The sequence below is a fragment of the Euprymna scolopes genome, chromosome 11, assembly GCF_053919585.1.
Source record: "Euprymna scolopes isolate OS-2025 chromosome 11, ASM5391958v1, whole genome shotgun sequence".
NCBI lineage: Eukaryota > Metazoa > Mollusca > Cephalopoda > Sepiida > Sepiolidae > Euprymna > Euprymna scolopes.
Genome location: NC_136492.1, coordinates 54,916,991 through 54,938,403, shown reverse-complemented (window position 1 = coordinate 54,938,403; position 21,413 = coordinate 54,916,991). Strand labels below are relative to the sequence as shown.

The 21,413-nt window shown below is 34.4% G+C and overlaps 1 protein-coding gene across 7 annotated transcripts in view; it reads right to left on the bottom strand.

Moving 5' to 3' along the window:
- The window catches only part of LOC145287853 (protocadherin Fat 3-like), a 1,926,363-nt gene that overhangs the window by 645,676 nt on the left and 1,259,274 nt on the right, over positions 1-21,413 (bottom strand). For all 7 annotated transcript variants that reach the window (XM_080135727.1, XM_080135730.1, XM_080135731.1 and 4 more), the window contains exon 11: positions 6,416-6,586. In XM_080135727.1, the coding sequence (XP_079991853.1) occupies positions 6,416-6,586 (171 nt within the window). The remainder of the gene's footprint in view (positions 1-6,415; positions 6,587-21,413) is intronic.

Sequence of the window (21,413 nt, the reverse complement as noted above, 5' to 3'; positions counted from 1 at the left end):
AAATATAATTATTTAGGTGCAGGTTAGGGTTAGGGTTACGAGGGTTGTGTGAACATAGAGTCTATTCAATAAAAAGAACCAATTTCTGTAAAAATAAAAGGTTTTACATAATAGCAATTAAGAAGTTTATGGTTATCTCTACTATAATAAGACTTAAACAAGAAAAAATTAAGAATCTTTGCATAAAATAATAAATAATAAAAATATAGAACAACACACAAACTCTATAAAAGCAACGTATACATCTTCGCTACGACAACACTTTCTATCATTTTACATCTAATGAACATAATACAAAAATATCAAAAACACGAATATTAGTAGGAACCTATTCAAATTACTTAGTATTTTTGTCTACATAGAGCCGAGTTAGTGCCTCAACCGCCACAAATCCTGAAGTGGTCTATTACAGCCTATTTTTGGTAGTAATTGATTTTTATAACTGTCAGTAATGTCTCAAATCAAACTTAAGTAGAACTTACTATCTTGTTCGTAGTTTCTAATTTAAAATTCTTTTTTCAGAAGTAGGAGATGAGCCAACTGTACCCCCCAAAAATCCAATAAGTCAACTTTTGTAGTATTTTCCTAAGTTGGCAGCTCTATGAAAAATAGCATAGAATGAGTCTTTCAGTTTTAAATACTGCTAGGTATGATAAAACTTCAAGTAGCTATAACTACAGCCATTAATACGTTACAAGCGGTAACTGTGTAAATTCCACAGGGAGATGATTCATATGTAATATATTGATGCTGGCATTCTGCAGATGTTCAGTGTAGATGGACACGCTCTGATATTACTGTAGTTTTTTTGTTAAAACTGTAAAAGTTTTTATCTAAGCTAGCACGAACGCCGGGCAAAGCTCGGTCATAAAGTACGCTTAAATATGATATTTTAATTCTTGTAGATTTCGTATATATCATTATAGAGTTGCGACTTAAAATATAAAAAAATATCCATATTGACTTGGGTGCATTCGCTTGAATCGTAACCGAAATAAAAAGTTATGAATATATATATATATATATATATATATATATATATATATAACTTAAATCCATTCAGCCATAATCGAAATCAAAATCGAAACCAAAACTTAATTCTTGAGCAAAATACTGATAAATAAAAGATGACATACGTGCCATCAGCTATAATTGAAACCGAAGCCTAAACTTCTGAAGAATTCTTGGTAAAATTATTTATGACAAGAAATGGATGTTCATAACCATTAAACGACCCGGATGTAAGCGTGACACAGACAATAACACACATGCTATCGTATTAATATATAGATGTACAGAGAAAAAGTAATATGCGATTAGCCACACTATGCCCCCTACCCCTCCCCCACTTAAATTATTATGCTCCGTTAATCCCTATCGAACATGCGAGCTATATAAAAGATTCGGTGAATATACGTGATTATTTCCTCAAGAGCTACTGCAACGTCTTAGTATATACCTTTCCGGAAGCTTACATTTGTTGGTAAAGATTAGAAAGGATTAATAACTTCACATTTATCTTGGTAGGAATATCTTTCTAGCAAGATTAAGATCGAATTTAATGACCTATAAAAACATTAGTTTAAGATATTTGTGCTTGTGTCTTTATTTTTACTAGTTTGTCTCCATACTTACCCAATAATTCCACATAACATTCCAAATTCCGTTCTAAAATTTTATTTCAGGGTTTAAACTTCCTCGTGCTAAAGGAATATCTCGATTAAGTAAGTATTTATATGTTTATATATTCGTCTTTAAAGATTCAATCCGATACTAATTTATCGAACATTATATTGGAATTTAGCTGCCATGCGTAAATAGGGTGTAATATGAGTAATATCTAATTTCATTCAGTTTCATGTAAAAGATGTAAAAAGGAGATAAGTTGGGGCGAAAATGCAGATATCTCCGATTAAAAAAATATATATTTTAGGTATTAGCCATCATTAATCAATATTTAAAAATATAATTTCTTATTATTTGGTTTTGTATTTTTGGGGGAAAATATATAAGCACAACTTAATTTAATCTAATCAATAGTAATTAACAATCAATTAAATAAGCTAGCCTGAATTTAAATTTCTTTTCAAGCTTAAGACTTTCATTTGAAAAATTTTGTAGTGTAAAAATCATATGATTTTCATCAAAATTGAAATAATGATTCTGGATATAAGCTATATCATTATTATGTGTTTATTTATTTATTTTTTTAATCTCACTAAGGGGACATTAAGCTATAACTTTTTTACACAAATATTATGCAAGTATAAATCATGTAGAATATCGGGGACATAAAAACCATTACAAAACTGTTTTTGCTTTTGAAAAATTAAGATTACCTACCCTTAGACTGATATTATCTTAGTTATGCATCTAGACACGTAAAAATATATTTACAATCACCTGAACAGCAAAAGTTCTGTAATGAATTTACAAAACGTAGTAATTACTATTTTATGTCGAATTTTAACGAAACCTAAACTTCAAATAAAACGTGTTTGCATGTGGCTATTTGAGGACATTTAATCAATACGCCTATAATTTTTTTTTTGTGTATGGATATTCGTATTAAACATCCTTTTTTCTATTTATTTAAAATAAAAATACAACTTTGTTATATACGGGCCATGGAAGTGCGTCCATCTGCAAAATGTCTAGCTAATTTGCATATTGTTTTAAACATTCATTTTAGTTAATTCCCTATTAGTTTTTTTCCCTGTTTTCTTATAGGATGATCATCTTTAATTAACTATTACGAATAATTAAATTTATGCAGATATTCTTCTTGATTATACTTGTGTAATATTTGCGTAAAAAGTTTATGGGAAACACAAACCTCTTTATATATTTATGTATACACACAAACACACACACACACACATATATATATATATATATTTGTTGAAAAAATTTTGCCTACCTAATTCCTATCATTTTTTGGTCTACAGGCATGAAACTTAATATATAGGGTATTCGAACCCATACGAAACTTTATATTTGGGTTTTAGCCGGGGAAAATGAGTGCAAAACTTTAAAGAATTAAAAAAAAAATGGAATTTATCAGATGAAATTCGAACGACGGCATTACGAACATGCATGCGTAACGTAATAGCCATTGTTTCATGCATTCATTTTTAGCCTTGTAGCAAATGTTTCTTCATAGCCCAGGTATTAACGTCTAAGGAAAAAGTAAATCGTAAGCTAAACGCTTTGGTTTCGATTCTCGATGGCGGTGCACGGGTCATTTTTTATTTTAACTTTTTTAATCATTACTATATATATTGGGTCCAATATAATATATTAATAAAAATGAAATCTGAATTAATCAAAATATCATATTAAGCGTATATTAAGACCGGGTAATGCTAGGCGGTCTATTAGTAGTTTAATAAAAACGAAGTTTTAAAATGCAAAATAAAATTTCATTAAAAGTTATATACATATTCTGAATATTTTCATTACAATGTTATTCTACGGAATTCACATCAATGTTAGTTACTGCCTGAAAGTAAGTACAAAAGTCTTCTCGTTAGGGAAGAAAGTATTTTTTTTTTTAATCAATTTTTATATCATTTTGAAAATAGTTCTTTCTGAGAATTTTTGATATTTATTTGTGATAGTTGGTCGATTGTTTTTGTTTTACGGCATATCAACCCTTTTCAGATTTTTTTAATGCCGAATCCAGTGATTTTGAAGAAATATTTTTTAATAGAATATATATTTTTTTCAAGTCAGTTTCTATTTAACCCATGGTTGGGACCCTTAACAGGTACTACCAATCCGGGTCAGAGTGGACCTGGGAGCAATGGCAATAAAAAGGTGGCTCCACACTCCCCAAAGCCTGCAAGCTGGGGACTCACCATCGGATATAGTTTAAGGTCACATCCAGGACCTTTATTATACACATAGTAGTTCGGATAATTTAAATCTGATCATTGGAATCGTCATGAGGTACGTCGTCATAAATAGTATGCCACCCACTCTATTCATAGTCACTTCAAAATGTTGTCGAGATTGACAGGAAGTCGTTGTAATTCCAAAGTTCTCTCTTTGCTTTATCAATCAGTTATCAGATGACAAAATATACGCCCACAAAACTAATTCGCATACAATATAAAAAAGCTGCAGCAATTTAAAAATATTTAAAACTAGAAGAATACCCGGCCAAGGGCGGGTAAAACTAATTCCCCAAATTAGCACCACATTTATGTCACCTTACGAAGATTTAAAACCAAGATATAATGATACTATACATTATGTCTAAAAAAATTATTCTAATTTTAATCAAAATCTATGACTTGATTATAAAACATGCCTAAATTCCAATTCAAGCTTGAGAGTTTTTAAGAAATTAAAATTCAGAGAATGATTTTTAATTATAAATAAAATTTAGTGAAACTCTGAAATATCTGAATTTTAAAATCGGATGTCGCGTATATTATTCCGCCTTCCTGAAAACGTTTAAAATACGAAAAGGTAACTGAGCTATGATGAATGTTTATTAATTTATATCTCATACCTATTGTTAAAATTTTACATAAATTGGAAGTATATCAATTTTCACAAAGGGTGTAAATTACCTAACGCCAAATTGCACTATCTACAGAGCCCACATTTGGTTACTTTACCCCTAGCGGTTGTATTTAAAAATTCATAATGATCCGTTAATTAGTTGAGTAAATACTGAACATGAAATATATGCCTATATAAACATACCTAGACAGAGAATTGAAACATAAAATATTATCAATTAATTGGAATCGATATTAAATAAACTGTAAAGGGTTGATACATGGTAAAAAGTACAAACAAAACAAACATATGACTGTGATATTCCTATCTATGCTATATGTGAAACTAATCTGGGTGCCCGGCGTTGCCCGGGTGTTTGGAAGTGTGTGGTGAGCAAAAAAAAAAAAAAAATGGTAGTAGGCAGGCAGGATCGAACCTGTACCGCGAAGGAGGAAAAAATGCAAAAAAGAAAAAAAACCCAAACAAACAAAAAACGTGACGTCTTTGTTGTTGCGTCCATCGCCAAATCGGAAGTGTGGAAGGTTTAAATTAAGGCTAGTCAATCGAAAAGTAATCACTTTCGAAAATATGGGCGAAAAAAAACCCCAGTCCATCCCTGTAGGAAAGTGCCTAATTGAGGGTGAAAGAATTAATGTTTTTAGCCAATTTTTCGATATTCGTTGTCCGAAGGGTTAATCTTCAAAACGATATCAAGTTCGTGAAAATCCATCGCCTCTGTCGAAAGTTTTAACCAGGCATACTAACAAACATACATACGTCCATACTTATATTTAAACAGACAGATTTATATTATAGATGTGTCTCTCTTCGGTGATGTAGTTGACAACAAAGCTATTTATGAAGATGTAACAATTATTCCCAAGAATTTTTTTACGAATAATCTAATGACCTTATTAATTTAAAATTAATCTTTATTACAAGAATATCGCAGCATCCGTAATGGCACCCAACATTCTGCTACTCTGAATGGATTAATAATATTTTTTTGCCTGTGATTCTTTACAATTAAAAGAATAGGATTGATACTGCTAATTTTTTCTTGGATCAAATACATTTAATAATCCCAATTCGACAATTGTTTTCTCTAATCTCGTCTGACGTTCCTTTTTGGACCATTTTTCTATGACAAGAATTAGCATCCACACAAGAACCATAAACTTATAGTAATAAAACGTGACAATAGAGATGCCATTATGTGGTCCAGGTGTGAGAGTAGGAGAGTACGCAGTTCCTCATTTATATTCAGAAAACATGTTTCCTAGTATACAGTATTAACTAACTTTGCTGGTTCGCTATCGTTTCGCAAAGCTGCATACTTGAAATACTTGAAACATTCGTTTAAAAAAAATCATTCATTCATTCATATAAATTGGCATGAGGATTTTTGACAGAAATTGGTTAATCTCTTTAATGTGAACATACAGAAAGAAAAAGAGGAATTCAATTTGCCTTGTCAATTACAATTTATCAACAGATCACAACCTTATGCAAACCAAGTTGATCTCTGAATAAACGAACATTTGAACACATTCTGAACATTTGTCTAGGAATGAAATAGTAATTGCGAAACATAACTTATATTAAATGCAAAATAAATATTAAATTAATAAGAAACAATAATAATAATAATTCATTAATACAATGCCCCTTTTCAAACAAATATGCCAATTAGTAAACCGCGGAACTAATATCGCTAATATATAAACATTGTATAAAACTAATGATGCGTTTATAATTAGCTTGGAATAATGCGAGAAATTGCCTGAGCTTTAGAAATTTCTTTAAATAGATTTTTGTAAAGATAATCTAGTTAACTAAAGTAAGAACGCTGAAAAGAAAATAACCGGCAAATTATAAGAATGTCAAATCCAAGTTCACTTACCGACGTGTAGATAACAGATAATGTGAGGAGATTTGTCCCAACCGGAGCGTTTTCCACGACTGTTGCTTCGTAGACTGGTTTGGAAAAAACTAACGATGTGTCGTTCAGAGCTAAAACATCCACTTGGAGTAGAGCAACAGAAAACCGTTCCTCGTTGTTCGTTTGCGTTGCCTAAAATAATAAAAAAAGCTTCTGTAAATAAACATGCATTAATCTACATAAAGTGAGGGTTTATGCTGGATGCACCGTGTGCAATATATATGTAAATGGTTGTACAGATTGATTTCCGAGATATAAATCCAATGAAACTCGCGAGATTATTAAAGAGTGCTCAATGTAGGACAGAGCTGGTATGTTTGTATAGTAAACAGACATATATATATATATATATATATATATATATATATATATATCGTCTGTTTATTATACAAACATACCAGCTCTGTCCTTCATTGAGCACTCTTTTATAATCTGTTTAATTACATTTGTTTCCACTACCGGAATCGAATTAAAGATCCGATAAGCAGATTAAAAACGGTGATAAAATATATTTTACTCTACAGTAGTATTGAGCACCTTTTCCATGTTTTTACCATTTACGCATTAAATATATATATATATATATATATATATATATATATATATATATATATATATATATATATATATATGAATCATAGAAGATTATCACAATCAGGAAGTAGAAATATGCCCAGGTTTTGAAGAACAATAATGAAATCACGTTGTTTTGCTTTTTTTGTCCCTTGATTAATTTAGTTACTAGTAAGCCAGCCGGCGTTGCCCGATCGTAACATACGCATAAATATTGTATTTTTATTCATGCAGATTTCTTATTTGCTATTAGAGAGCTATTGATTATTATCTAATATATTATTGATTCCAAAAGTTATAAAAAATTATGACTTGAGCACCATCTGCTAGAAATGACTCAACATCATCTAAGTTAGTTCTAAGCCCGCGGATATTAGTAAATGCAAGCCTCAAGGGAGAAGGCAGGTTGGTTTTCTTTGAGTTTGGTCCTGGTTTAAACGTAACTTTTGCTTGAGCTGTCATTTCATTTTATTTTATTTAAAAGTTTCAGTTAGGGTGGATGAGTGAGGGGGTGCTGGACAAGTAGTTGTGCAGAATACCAGACATGCAATACAAGTAGACCATCAGCTGTCCTCACCCACAGGATTGTGGCCTCAGGAAAGCCCACCGGGGATGAGTGCAGGGTCCCTTTCCTTATAGCTTCTCTATATCTCATTCCCTATCTCAGTTGGTTACATTTCCGACACGTTTCCCAGACCAGCACGATCAACATGCCTCACTTCTAGATCTCTTTCTGACAACGGTTCCCAATAACTGTACAACAAATGCCCACAGCCCACTCGGGAATGCTGATCACGCTGTGATAATGGTAGAAATCAGCCTAAATTCTCGCCCTAAAACTGAAGACCCACTTCTCAAAACAACGAGGTATTACAAAAAGGCTGATTGGGAAGCCATCAGGGAGCTCATCAGAGATGCCCCATGGCAAAATATCTTTACTCTTCCAGCGGAACAGTGTGCAAATGAGACAACTGAATGGTTCAAAACTGCTATTGAAGCACATGTTCCCACACGGAAATACTATAGCAAGCCCCACTCTCCCCAATGGTTTACTTCTGCTTGTGAAGCTGCCATTTGTCAAAGGCAGCATGCGTTCCGCAGATTCAACCGACATAAGTCCAGCTCAAATAAACATAAGTTTATAGAAGCTAGAAATAATTGTAAGAGAGTGATAGACGCAGCTAAGACTGATTACTCTGAAACCACCAGAAAGCGCATCGAAGCACAGAAATTAGGAACCCGGGATTTTTGGAAAATCTACAACAGCGTAGTTAATAATGGACAGTCAATTATTCCCCCACTAACAAACAATCATGAGGTTGCTTGCACGGCAACTGACAAGGCTAATCTGCTTGCCAGTCGGTTTGCCTCAAACTCCACACTGAACTCGGTACACCACTCACTCCTTGATTTTCCTCTGCGAACAGACGCCACACTTGACGATTTGAAAATCACCCCTTCTCAGGTACATGCTATTATAAAAAACCTAGACACCTCAAAAGCATGTGGACCAGATCTCATCCCGGCTGTGCTATTAAAAAAATGCTCTGCCGAGGTTGCTCCAGTTCTGTCCAAACTTTACAATAAATGCCTTAACGAATCTTGTTTTCCCGACTGCTGGAAAACCGCCTCTGTGGTACCAGTCTTCAAGAATTCTGGTGAAAGATCTGACCCACTAAATTATCGCCCCATTAGCCTCCTCCCGCGTTTCGCCAAAATATTTGAGTCCTTAGTTAATCAAGCCCTAGTCCAGCACCTAACAACTGCTAAACTCCTGACTGACAAACAATATGGATTCAGGCAAGCCCGTTCAACAGCAGATATCTTAACTGTAGTTTCTGAACGTATATACCGTTCATTGGATAAAACAGGGGAGGGTAGAACGGTGGCCCTTGATATATCTAAGGCTTTTGACAGGGTATGGCACGATGGTCTTCTAAGGAAAATTAGATCATATGGAATCACTGGAAGAATTCATAATGTAATTAAATCCTTCTTAAATAATAGAAAAATCAAAGTTGTCCTCGACGGACATACATCCAAACAATATGACATAAATGCGGGAGTACCTCAGGGGTCTATCCTTGGACCTCTATTATTCCTGATATTCATAAACGACCTCCCTGATAATATTGTTTCGGAGATGGGTATATTTGCCGATGACACCACTCTCTATAACAGATATGAGGGGAAAACAAATGAACACATATCCAAGGAAATGGCAGAAACACTAGAGGACGACCTCCAATCCGTAGTGGAATGGGGACAAAAATGGTTGGTCACATTCAATGCTGCTAAGACTAAGCTTGTTTCCTTCAATAACTGCAAAAAACCTTTTCTACCACCAATAGCAATGGCCAAGAACACATTGCCTGAAAGTACTTCTTTTAAACTCCTCGGCCTAACGTTTACAGGGAATATAAACTGGAATAGATACATTGAGAGCATTGCCAAGGCTGCTGCAAGGAAGGTTGGCTCCCTCTACCGTGCTAGAAAACTACTTACGCCTGCCAGTATCCTATACCTCTATAAGGCAACCATTCGCCCATGTATGGAGTACTGTTGTCACATCTGGGCTGGTGCATCTGCTGCTTGTCTCTCGCTCCAGGACAGGGTTCAAAAAAGAGTCGCCAACCTGATAGGTCCTGAACTGTTGTTGCATCGCTCTGCCTGTTCTACAAATACTTTAATGGTGAATGCTCTGACGAACTGCAAACACTTGTACCTCCCCGACGTAACTACCCCCGACAAACCCGACAAGCTACTAAGTCCCATCCCTTTACAGTAGAGATCCCTAGGTACAAGAAAGCCTTTTACTCCAATAGTTTCTTCCCCAGAACTGCGGGTCTTTGGAACTCCCTTCCGGGATTCTGCTTTCCCAACTGCAATGATATGCAGAAGTTCAAGTGTAATGTTAACAAACATCTTTATACTCTTCTCCCCTCATAATGACCCCGCTAATTAATTCCCTAATAGTAGCCCCCTGCTTCAAAGTGGCACTGTGCCTTGTTTGGGGTGAAAATTGAATTAAAAAAAAAATCGAAACTAGAAGGTTTTGCCCTCGAAACGTAGTCGTTATTTTTAATCTCTTCAGCGTCATTACGTTCCAAGCTACCGACAGATAGATACGACAGGTTTAAATGAAGGAACTTTGACTGTTTACTTCTGTGCCTGTGCAATAGCAACAGTAGAAGTACATTTTTTTTATTTGACATACTTTGCTAAGGTCAACTGTTTTGTTTTCGATGCTGATCCTTTAACAGCAATTTTGCCGGTTAACAAATAAATCGAAAGTGCGCTACAGGTTCAAATACCCTATATATAAAATTCCAACACTGTAGAAAGAAAGGAGTTTGGTAGAAACTTTTCACGCACACATCCACAATGTCACGCGCGCATATATATATATATATATATATATATATATATATATATATAGTCATCCACATACAGTACTGTTTTGTTGTTTCACAGCTCATCAGTGTAGCTAGACAGGCAACTACCTCAAACCAGGATTGAAACCCGACCGTTCTTGTTTTCATGTTAAATTCTACGAACTTATGCAGAATGTAGAAACCATACATAAATAGAATCCAGTCTAATAGTGAAATGTAACCAATAATCTATTAAAAAACCATAAACAACTGATTAGCTAAAAAATTAATCCTAGTTTTACAAAAGAATATGAAACTTACTTAACCTTCCTGTAATCGCTGGCATATCAATGCCTGAGTATATTGAAAAGATCGTTTTAATAATTTTTAAATGGAAAAAGTGGAAAAAGTGGGCTTTTAATATCATTGTCAGAGCGAGAAAAAAGCTCAACCTTATAGATTATAAAAACCTTTTTAGTAAATCTTGCTTGATTATTTCTAACTTTTACTCAGTGTGTTTTATAATATATTTCGAGATAAGACATGTTTATCAAACGTTAAGTGCATGCGTTTGTCCTGCCGATCTTTATATATGCATATAAAACATGGACACTAACACCAAAACTGCAAAGAAAAATCAAATCGTTTAAAATGAGATGTGCCGGAAGAGTACTCGACGTCACATGCATAGATAACATCACAACTGAAGCAGTGCGTACTATTGCCATCCCGCACACAAAACATTTTAAAAGAATTACTAACTATCGTTAAAAATATCACCTATCTTTTTCAAAATGTACTGCTTAATACCACAGAAAATTTACTGTACAACAATTCTTTTCTCTATTAAAACGTTTGGTAGCTAAATTTTTAAAAACGTTTTTGCCCCGCGGACAAAAGGAGGGCGAATCTGTAAATTCACCCTTGTCCATTCGTCTGTCCACACTTTTCTCAATAACTACGCCTTGGAAATTTTTGAAATTTTGTACAAACATTAAACATGAGAAGGGTAAAAAAATAACAGAACGGATTTTCCGGGAAAATTCCGGTTGTCCCCCTAGAGGTGCGTTTCGTGTTAAAATGGCTAAAATTGACACTTTTGTGCTTACTAAAGAAATTGATGCCTTGGATTTTTATAAAACTTTCTGAAAAGTTGTAACTAACTGATTTCTATATAATTTTATTTGCTATACTTCGTGATAACTCTTGGGTGTGCTCCAGGGCCTCTTTTATAACTCATGAAAACACTCCATTTTTGAGACTATTTTACCATATTTTCCCAAAATTTGCTGTGTATGTCTATTTAGCATTTATTTGCTTGGTGCTGAACTCAAATTTAAATAAGTTAAGGCCTTGGAGACTTTTTCAGCTAAATGGGGGGGGGGCAAATGGTGGACTTAGTCATTTGTGTTTTTGCATGGTGCAGAACTCAAGTTTGTATATGTTAAGGCCTAAAACCGCACCGGTTGTTCATTTTCACTAAGATCTGATATCTCCTGAGGACTTTTGGGGCTAAATGGAGGGGGCAAATTCTGAACTTAGTCATTTTTTATGCCTCTTTCACTATGCACCCACAGGGGACCATGCATGCTTCACTTGTTCTTTTATGAATGAAAGCAGTGTGTTCGGATGAGCGGACCCCTAAATAATAAAGTTAAGAGAACAATATGTGCGCATATTACTCCCCAGGTTGCCAAATGATTATGATTTTTTAAGAAACAAAAAATATATTTCGAAATTCAAATTATAATGAACAACTTTACACATGAGCGTTCTTTAAATTTTGACATTTATAAAAAATAATGTCAAGTTGATAAAATATATATTTTAATTATCTGTTCATTAATTTAGACTACCATAAATATTCATATGTGCGTGTGTGTGTTTAGAGAGAGTCAGAGAGAAACTAAGAAATTAAAAAGAAAAATGAAATGTTACTTAGAAATATATTTGAACAAATTTGCATCAGTCTGTTCTTGAAACTATCCACGGTTCATTGTTTCCGCACAACATTGCATCCATATACACCAGACACGCGTTCAGTTCTGTTGATGTGCATATATTTTCTTTTTAGACTGTTTCAAATGTATTTGTCATGTCTTGGCTATTCATTTCCATTACCAAATTAACAAGATCCGAGGGCGAAGTATTTTCCCCAAGTGCCAATTTATTTGTGGCCCAATATTCAAATACAAGGAAAAAAACAACCATTTCTAAAGACTTTTTAATTAAAGGAACGCGACGGGAATGTGAAAATGGACCGGAGTTCAGTGAGAGGCACTTGTTATGAGAAAAGGATATGAAATAAACAGTGACAAATAATGTAGTCGTCGCCAGGGGAATGGACCTTATTGGCAAAAGCTATTTTGTCAAGATGAATAAAAACGAGAGAGAGGGAGAGAGAGGGAGGGAGGGAGACAAAAGCGAGAGAGAGAGAGAGAAAAGAGAGAGGTCGAACGAGAAAGTAGCGTATATGTACGCGTGTGTGTTACTGTTTAATATCTATACTTATTTTATAAAATCATATATTGTGCATATACGTTTTATTTTACTATTTACTTCAACTTATTCAATTTAATGTTTGTAGTTAGCATCTAGAGAGGCCATTAAAAATGTACCATGTTCACTGAGTTGAGGAAAATCATTAAAATTTAAACCTAATACTATATTTATGGTTTATAGATATAATAGGACGAGTATTCTTATATAAGCACGCACACACACTGGCAGGGAGATCCCCCGTTGCCCGGAATTGAACGATCATCAACGAATGTTTTAGGCTCCCATATTTTTTTTTGCCAGCGAAACCGGTGAAATCGCCTATTTTCAATCAAATCGATTGATTATCTGCTCTAGTTGGGGACCCATCGATGTGCACCAGGAGGAAGTTTCACATGCCTCTACTCAGTGATTAGTCATTGAGTAGATGCATGTGAAATAGATAGTGTGTATGTTTGGATTCTTGATCCGGCAGGGGGATATGATGCGTCTAGTGTGTTAGGTATAAGTTAGTGGTAAGTTCATGTCTTCTCGCTTTCAGCTAACACCGCTGGCTAACCTCATGGCGAAAAGGGAGCCGCTATGCATAAGTCTTCCCGCCAGTACATAGCCTCTCCATCATCAAACCTCTTAGAGGGCCTCCACGTTGGCCAAACACGGTAACTGGGCGCCTTGAGGCACCAGGCTAAACCTGCAGGAGATCTTGGAGTAATAGGAGACCCCAGAGGTAGTGCGTTATGGCCCACCGATGTGTGGACACGCCCTGGCACACTACCAACCCCTACACCACTGTCTTGTGGGTACCCTTGGTTGGGCGAAGACTAGGGGAACCGATCTCAAAATCAAACACCACGTCCTTGTGGGCCTTATCACAGCAAAAGGCTAAGAGATGGGAACTCTGATTTCAAATCCTACTGCTACCTTGCAGTTTTCTTTAAAAGGATATGGAACCTTATCCAGAAAGAGAAAGCGTAGTAACGGACACAATAGGGCGACTGTCTACATCACTGAGATTACTTTCGGCCAGAAGCTACGGCCTCCTCTGCTCCCAGTCGTTACGGGTTCGCTCCACTGGAAATGAGCATTGGAGGTTCAGAGGGTGTTTATCTGATGCGCAACAGATACTCCACCTGAACTGCACAAGCAAGTTAGGAGCCAAGGTGGAAAGTCCTGTACCGAAGGATAAAGCACTGCGGCCCCCACTAGTCATCGTCAAGGTTGACGGACTGCATGATGATGATACGCATGTGACAATACATTGTAGTCTACATTGAATTGTACAAATCATATTGTTGATTTAATTAAATGACTTATATATAAAATTTTTAAATGCAAAAGTCGCGTATCATATAAAGGGGGAAAATATGAACCTAGCAAATCGAAAAGATGCAACCTATGTATATTAGAATCATACCATATACTAATATCAAAAGAAAAATTATTAAACAAATGACTGGATGTAATCCACGGTTGTTTGCACAGAAATAGATATTTAATTTCATGCACTATAGCAGGTTAGGGGAAAAAACGAAACGTATAATATAAGGAAAGATAAAAAATGCAAGAGAGGTAATCCTAGATATAAAAAATGATTCCACGAGAGTGACCCCTCCCTTTAAACAGAAGGATCGAGTAATAATACGAATTCAAACACCAAGCAAAATAGAAATATTAAAATAAACACGCATAAATGTAGAAATAAAATTATATAAAATTATATGATAATTGGAAAAAACAAATAGAAAAAGGGGAAATTAAAATAGAAATAAATAATTAATAACTAAAAAATAAATAAAAATTAAAAATACGAAACTACGGGTTAAAACGGAAAACTATCTTCACATAACACCAAAAGATGGAGGAGTGAGAAGGCATGGCTTTGGAAAACTTTTTACCCGAATACGATGTTCAGCATGTTAAAATGTACCTTTTGTTGTAAAAATCTAATGGATAAACATCTGAGGAAGTTGGTGAGGATAGGATATTTTTATGGAAACATAAATCGTAAAATTGCCTACCCATTAATGAAACAGCTGTAATGGAAACAATCCAGGAAATAAACGAAGGTTATAAAAAGAAAACGGGAGTTTTTGAATTTTCAACAAAATGTTACACTATATATGCTCTGCACCTATTAAATAGATACATTGAGCTTAACTGAAAATTAACGGGGACTGGTTTTAAAATAATCTAGACCCGTTAAATATATATATATATATATATACACTTTGTAATGTTTGTGGAAAAGAACCACATCAAAGTGTGTAATTATAAAGAAGAAATCACTATAAGAGCATAATAGTTATTTTAAAATTTGACAGAAAACCATTATTGAAGTCGTCATATCTGATAAGAACAGATATAAACTAGAACTGAACAGAATCAGATATTTTCCGACCGTAAATATGTTCGCGTATACTAGATTTGAAACCAACGGTACCGATGTTTTTCCAACCTGTAAATTTAAAAATAATATATGTATGTGTGTGTGTGTGTGTGTCTGCATGCGTTACTGTTTTATACCCAAACAATGATTGTTATCATAAAATAATATTTTACGCATATATATATTTCACTGTTCACTTCTGCAGCGTTTCTGATTTTTTGTTTACTTTCATTAACTTCAAACAGTGCACATTGCCACAGAAACGAAGAACTACTATAACTACTGGCCACATTTATAAAGGCATCTTAAGTGGGGTTTGTGCGGCAACATATTTTCAAAATTGCGTTTTAATTTCTGCATACTGGTATTGTCAGGAAACCATCGAGCAGTGAGGGACTTCCAAAGGCAACCGGCTTGAAAAAAAAAATCTATTTAGTGTGGAAAGTTTTCCGACATCTAAAGTGTACAACAATGACGTGGGGATTTTATTGCTAATCGGTTTGGTCGGTGGCATTAACATTGAAGGAAGTACACGGGAAGTAAGTTCGACGAGGCACATTCCGTCGAAATACTTTTAGACAGGAATAGAAGTTAGTAGCATTATAAAAATATACTTATGAGATAAGACATACATAGTATTAGTGTCTTATTCCCGAATGAAATAAGATATATCACTGCTGATGCAATTATCTATCTATATAACAGCTAACTACGTCCAAGGATGGAGTATTGCTGCCACATCTGGGTTGGAGCTGCTAAAAACAGCTGCCTTTACAGAGTACAAAATAGACTTCGTGGCCTAGTGGGGGATGTCCTTTTCTCTTCCCTGCGGCCTCTCTTTCACAGAAGAGATGTTACGAACCTGTCTTTGTTTTATATTACTTCCATGGCAAGTGCTCGTGTGAGCTCCAATCTCTGGTCCCCGCCTCGCCAATCTTCACGAAAAACACCCGTCTAGCTGAAACCACTCTCAATAAATTTCCCCGTGCTTTATCTGCGCCTAAATCAAAACGTAGATTCCATGAACAAAGCTTCTTTCTTAGAAGTGTACGCCTGTTTCCCACCTGACTACAACTTGGATGTCTTCAAGTCCAACATAAACAAATTCCTGATAAACCGCCGCCTTAAGACACTTTATCAAATCTCCATTACTAACGATTACTACTATACTATCCCATTGATTACTGTACACGTAATAACCCTTATCCCCAAGTAGCTTCCTGGCCTTGATAATTGATGACTACCATGTAAAAAAAAGCAAAAAAAAAACATGCGTCTACTATTAATATAGATATACATGCAAGACAATTTTAGTGCGACAGTTGCGTCATGTTTCTTCATCATTATAAAAACACGGTAATCAGAAGGAATCGTTTTAGTGCTTTCACATTAGAAAAGTTATGGAGACATTCACACAAGCGTAACAAGCAGATCCCCCTCACCTCTTTCGATTCTGACACTTCCGCTTCTGCGCGGTGTGCGTAAGAGCATTTAAAGATACTCTCTCTTGTTTGATCTCGTTCAACCATTTCCCAAGCGTTCCGATTTATGTCTGTACGTAACATTCTATTTTGAACTTTTAAAAGATTCCATTTGATTTTTATATTCTTTTTTTTTTTTTTTTTTTTTTTTTTAAAGAGAAATTAAACGCTGAACATTTTCAGAGAAGACGTATCCTTTTATGGTGTCATTAGGTGTTCGGCTTGTAACTGGATACGGAGTGTTAGCAAATTAATGGAATATGATTTTTAAAGAAAATAAAAAATGTCAGCATCTAAAACTGGCTTTTTATTTCGTCTATTTTCACCTATAATTTTTGGAAAGTGAAAGTGAAACAGAAAGAAAAGAAAAGAAAGAAAAAAATGAAAATACAAAGACGACAAACTAAGAAAAATAACGTAGTTTAAATACAAAAAGAGGTAAAATAAAAAAGAAGACGTGTTAGAACCACAGAAATTGATGACAGCAAATGAGAAATGAAGAACTACTTAGTTTTGATATGATGAATATGTATTTTTGAGATGAGGATTTATTATTATTTTTTGTATTATTTGAACTATGGGATTTTTTTTCTTTTACAACGTTTCGGCCGATGTAACATCCGGCGATCTTCAGGTGCTGGATGTTATTGGTGAATAGTGAAAAAATGTTTGGTTTATTGGCTTTCACAACGAACACAGCCGTAAGAAATTTAAAATGCAAATAGCGCCAAGCCTTTTTTTTTTGTTTTATATTAATAACTCCGGGTCCATTCCGCTTTTTTGATAACGGACCCGGAGTTATTAATATAAAGAAAAAAAAAAAAAAAAGACTTGGCGCTATTTGCATTTTAAATTTCTAACGGCTGTGTTCGTTGGGAAAGCAAATAAACCAAACATTTTTTTTACTATTCACCAATAACATCCAGCACCTGAAGATGGCCGGACGTTACATCGGCCGAAACGTTGTAAAAAAAAAGCCCATAGTTCAAATAACCCAAATATTTTTTTTACTATTCACCAATAACAACCAGCACCTGAAGATGGCCGGACGTTACATCGGCCGAAACGTTGTAAAAAAAACAAAAACAAAACAAAAACACCCCCCCCCCAAAAAAAACCCAACCAAGATGAGAATCATAGTCCAAATAATACAAAAAACAATTACTAAGTTTTGGTTGTTTGCTTACGGCATATCAAACCTTTTCGGGTTACTTAATGAAAATTTTTGAAAAAAGGTGATGCTTACATTTTTTTTTTAATATTTTCAAATATTTATCCATTATATTTGGTTATTTCGTTTCAGGGCTTATCAACCTTTTTCGAATTCTTTTATGCCGATTTCAGTAACTTTGAAAAAAATTACGCTTCAAGTTCTTTATATCTTCAAATGTTTATTCATATTTTGTTTGACTGTTTACTTTACGGCATATCAACCATTTTCGGATTATTCAATGAACAATCCAGTTATTTTAGAAATAATGTGGTGGTTTCAGTTCTTTATATCTTCAAGTATTTATTCATTGTATTTGGTTGTTTTGTTTTACGGCATATCAACACTTTTCGATTTATTTAATTCTGAATCCAGTTATTTTAGAAAAATATTTCCATTCTTCAAGTTGTTTATTTCGTTAAACATTTATTCGCGGTGCTTGGTTCTGTAGTTTTGTAAAAAGAATTGTTTATATATTTAGCTTTGCAGAACATGATTGAGTTTGTCCAATGGAAAAGGAAAAATATCAATATCTAGTGCATTTTAGGTCAGACAGCCAATATCTTTAGACAGCCTGATCTGCTGGCACCAGGGAATGAAGTGGGAGAAAACGCAATAACAGCAGAATGAAGAAAAATAAGTAAATTACCGGAAGCAACAATTCTAAACTAAAATGCTAAAATACGTAAAAAAGGTGAACATGTAGAAACGCAAGTTTTTCGTTTTATAAAAGATGACTTCAGAAATGGCATTATAAATGCGATTGCATATATCTATATATCTATAAAAGTGAAAGTGTGTCGGTGTGTCTGTCTGTCTGTACATTTCCTTACGCAATAACTCTGTCAATTTTCAGTATACAGACTCGAAATTTGATATACAGGATAGTGAGATTTGGGAAAATATTTGTAATCAGTTTTCGGCCAGAAATTTGGCTGTTAAGGGATTAAAGTTCAACGATATGACCTTTGAGAACTCTACCAAACTACTCCGACAATTTTAGGTATAAACACTTGAAATTTTAGATATAGATTCCTTGGGCATGGATCTAACTTAATGAATTGATTTGAGCCTAAAACAGTAACTGTTAAGGGGTCATAATGGGGGTCAAAGTTAAAAAAATTTAACCTCTGCGGTCTCTACCAAATTACTCAGACAATTTCTGGTCTAAACATTTGAAATTTGACCTAAAGGGTATTCAGAGATAGGGCAAGCTTTTTAATCGGTTTGGGTCGAAAATTTGAGTTACCAATATATAAATGTAGGTATGTTTGCATGTCTACGTAAAACTTTCGACAGAAACGACGAATTTTCACAAGATCAGCAATCCGAATTTAATCACCTTTATACAGACTAACATCACAAGAGCATTTAAGAGGATTTATCACCGGATAAGCAGTAAGGCCAGATGTATAAAACAAGCAATAGGTTTTTGGTAAGCCAGGAGTACGTTCGAAATGAATATTTCTGTTTAGGGCACAATTGAACCGTGATACTTGACTTTTATTTTTAATTCTAGTTATTATATCAAGTATATATATATATATATATATATATATATATATATATATATATATATACATACACTAGTGGCGAGACCCTACGTTGACCAAGATCGAATGAAGATCAACAAATGTTCCACACTTTTAATACGTTTATTGTTATTGAAATCAGTAAAATGGTGCATTTTTCAATCAAATCGATTTTTTGCTTACTCTAGTCGAGAACCCACCGTGATACACTGAGAGCAAGCTTAACATGCCCTTCCACAATAATAGTCCACATACATTGTAGTATACATTGCACTATAGATAATCTATGGATGATTTCATAACATATATAATGGCTTCAATTAAAGTTTATAATGCAAAGTGATGTATAAATTGTGCTCTAAACGAAAACTTTCATTTCGAACGCGCCTTTGTCTTGTCAAAGAACATACTGTTAATTTTATACGCCGGACCCTTCTGCTCGTGCAGATGATAAAACTTCCGAAATGGATTTGTGATGTTTTGGTCAAAATAGCGAACGAACTCACACAAGCATTATGTCTCATAAATATGCTAACATGACACATGTGCCGGGGTTTCCAGGTGGAAATATGACTCAAGGCCAGAACAGCTATGATGAAGTCCCCTTCTGAAAACAAAAAAATCCCTATGATTATATAGCGCATTATTGCACGCAAGTCCGATAAATTACTGACTATGGATAAGCCGCCAAAAAAAAAAATAATAATACAGCGCTATGATCGCGACGGCTAGTGGTAGCAACTGTCGGCTCAAAAATGGATGTACGAAATCTGTGTTGACCAGTTTTAATGTGTTGGTGTAATGTCAAGAGGAATCATTGGGATGAATAGGAAAGCATTTAAAACTGTAAGATTGGAACCTATATTTATGAAAGATCCTGTAATCAATCAATATCGTGGCCTTTAAGCTTAACGTAGGAATGTTTTTTTTTAGAAAGTTTACATAGAATAAACTGAAGAAAAAGAGGAAGGAAAATATGGAAAAAGACGGAAAAGTGAAAGTAAAACAAAGTAAAAGAAAAGAAATAAAGAAAAAAATACGAGAAAGAAAAAAACAGAGTAATTGAAAGGAATATGGAAACCTTTAAACTGTATAATCGAAAGTTATTTCTTGAAAACCCTGTTATTAATCCGTAGGCTTAACGTAAGAAATTGTTTATTAGTTTTACGTAGAATAAGATAAAGGAAAAGAAAAAAAAGGAAAGAAAAAGCAGGGAAAAAGAAGAACGACAATTTAGTAAGATTTAAAGTCAACTAGCTGATAATCAGTCGTCAACAACGTGCATATTTATGAAGGGTTGGCAGGGAAGACAACATTACGGGCCATATTAATAGTCATGTACAGGGTGACCCCCCCAAAAAACGGGCCCCAACTCTAATTAGGCCCCTTTCTTAGTGTTTTGTCCGAATGAAATGAAACTTTGGCCATGACTAGTTTATTATATTCAAAACATCACATCGAAACACTTGGGTCTTTGGCCTTTTTTTCTCCGTTCTACAGCATATGTTCTAGATGGCCTCCATTTAGCTTTTTTTTTTTGAGTCACCCTGTATTAAGAAAACAATGCACGTGGATTTAATCTAAAATATTGCCTGAGCAGTTAAGTTAAACTTTCAAAACAGTAATTTATGTATTTTATTTTATATGCAAATTTTTTTTTGTTTCGAATAACTTGTCAGAGAATGTTGATTTTCGTGTTCGAAATAGCATTCCCTTAAGCGAAGTAGTACAGGCTCTTATGGTAAGGTGTTGCTCCAAGTGCCATTCTACTTAAATCAGAATTGAAAGGGAGCGTACCGTATTGTCTATTTGAAAAGCAACGTAATATGTATAAAAGTAATGTATTAAAATAGTGAAATAATGAACTGGTGCTTTTTTTTTTCTTTTTTAGCTAAGTATTACTG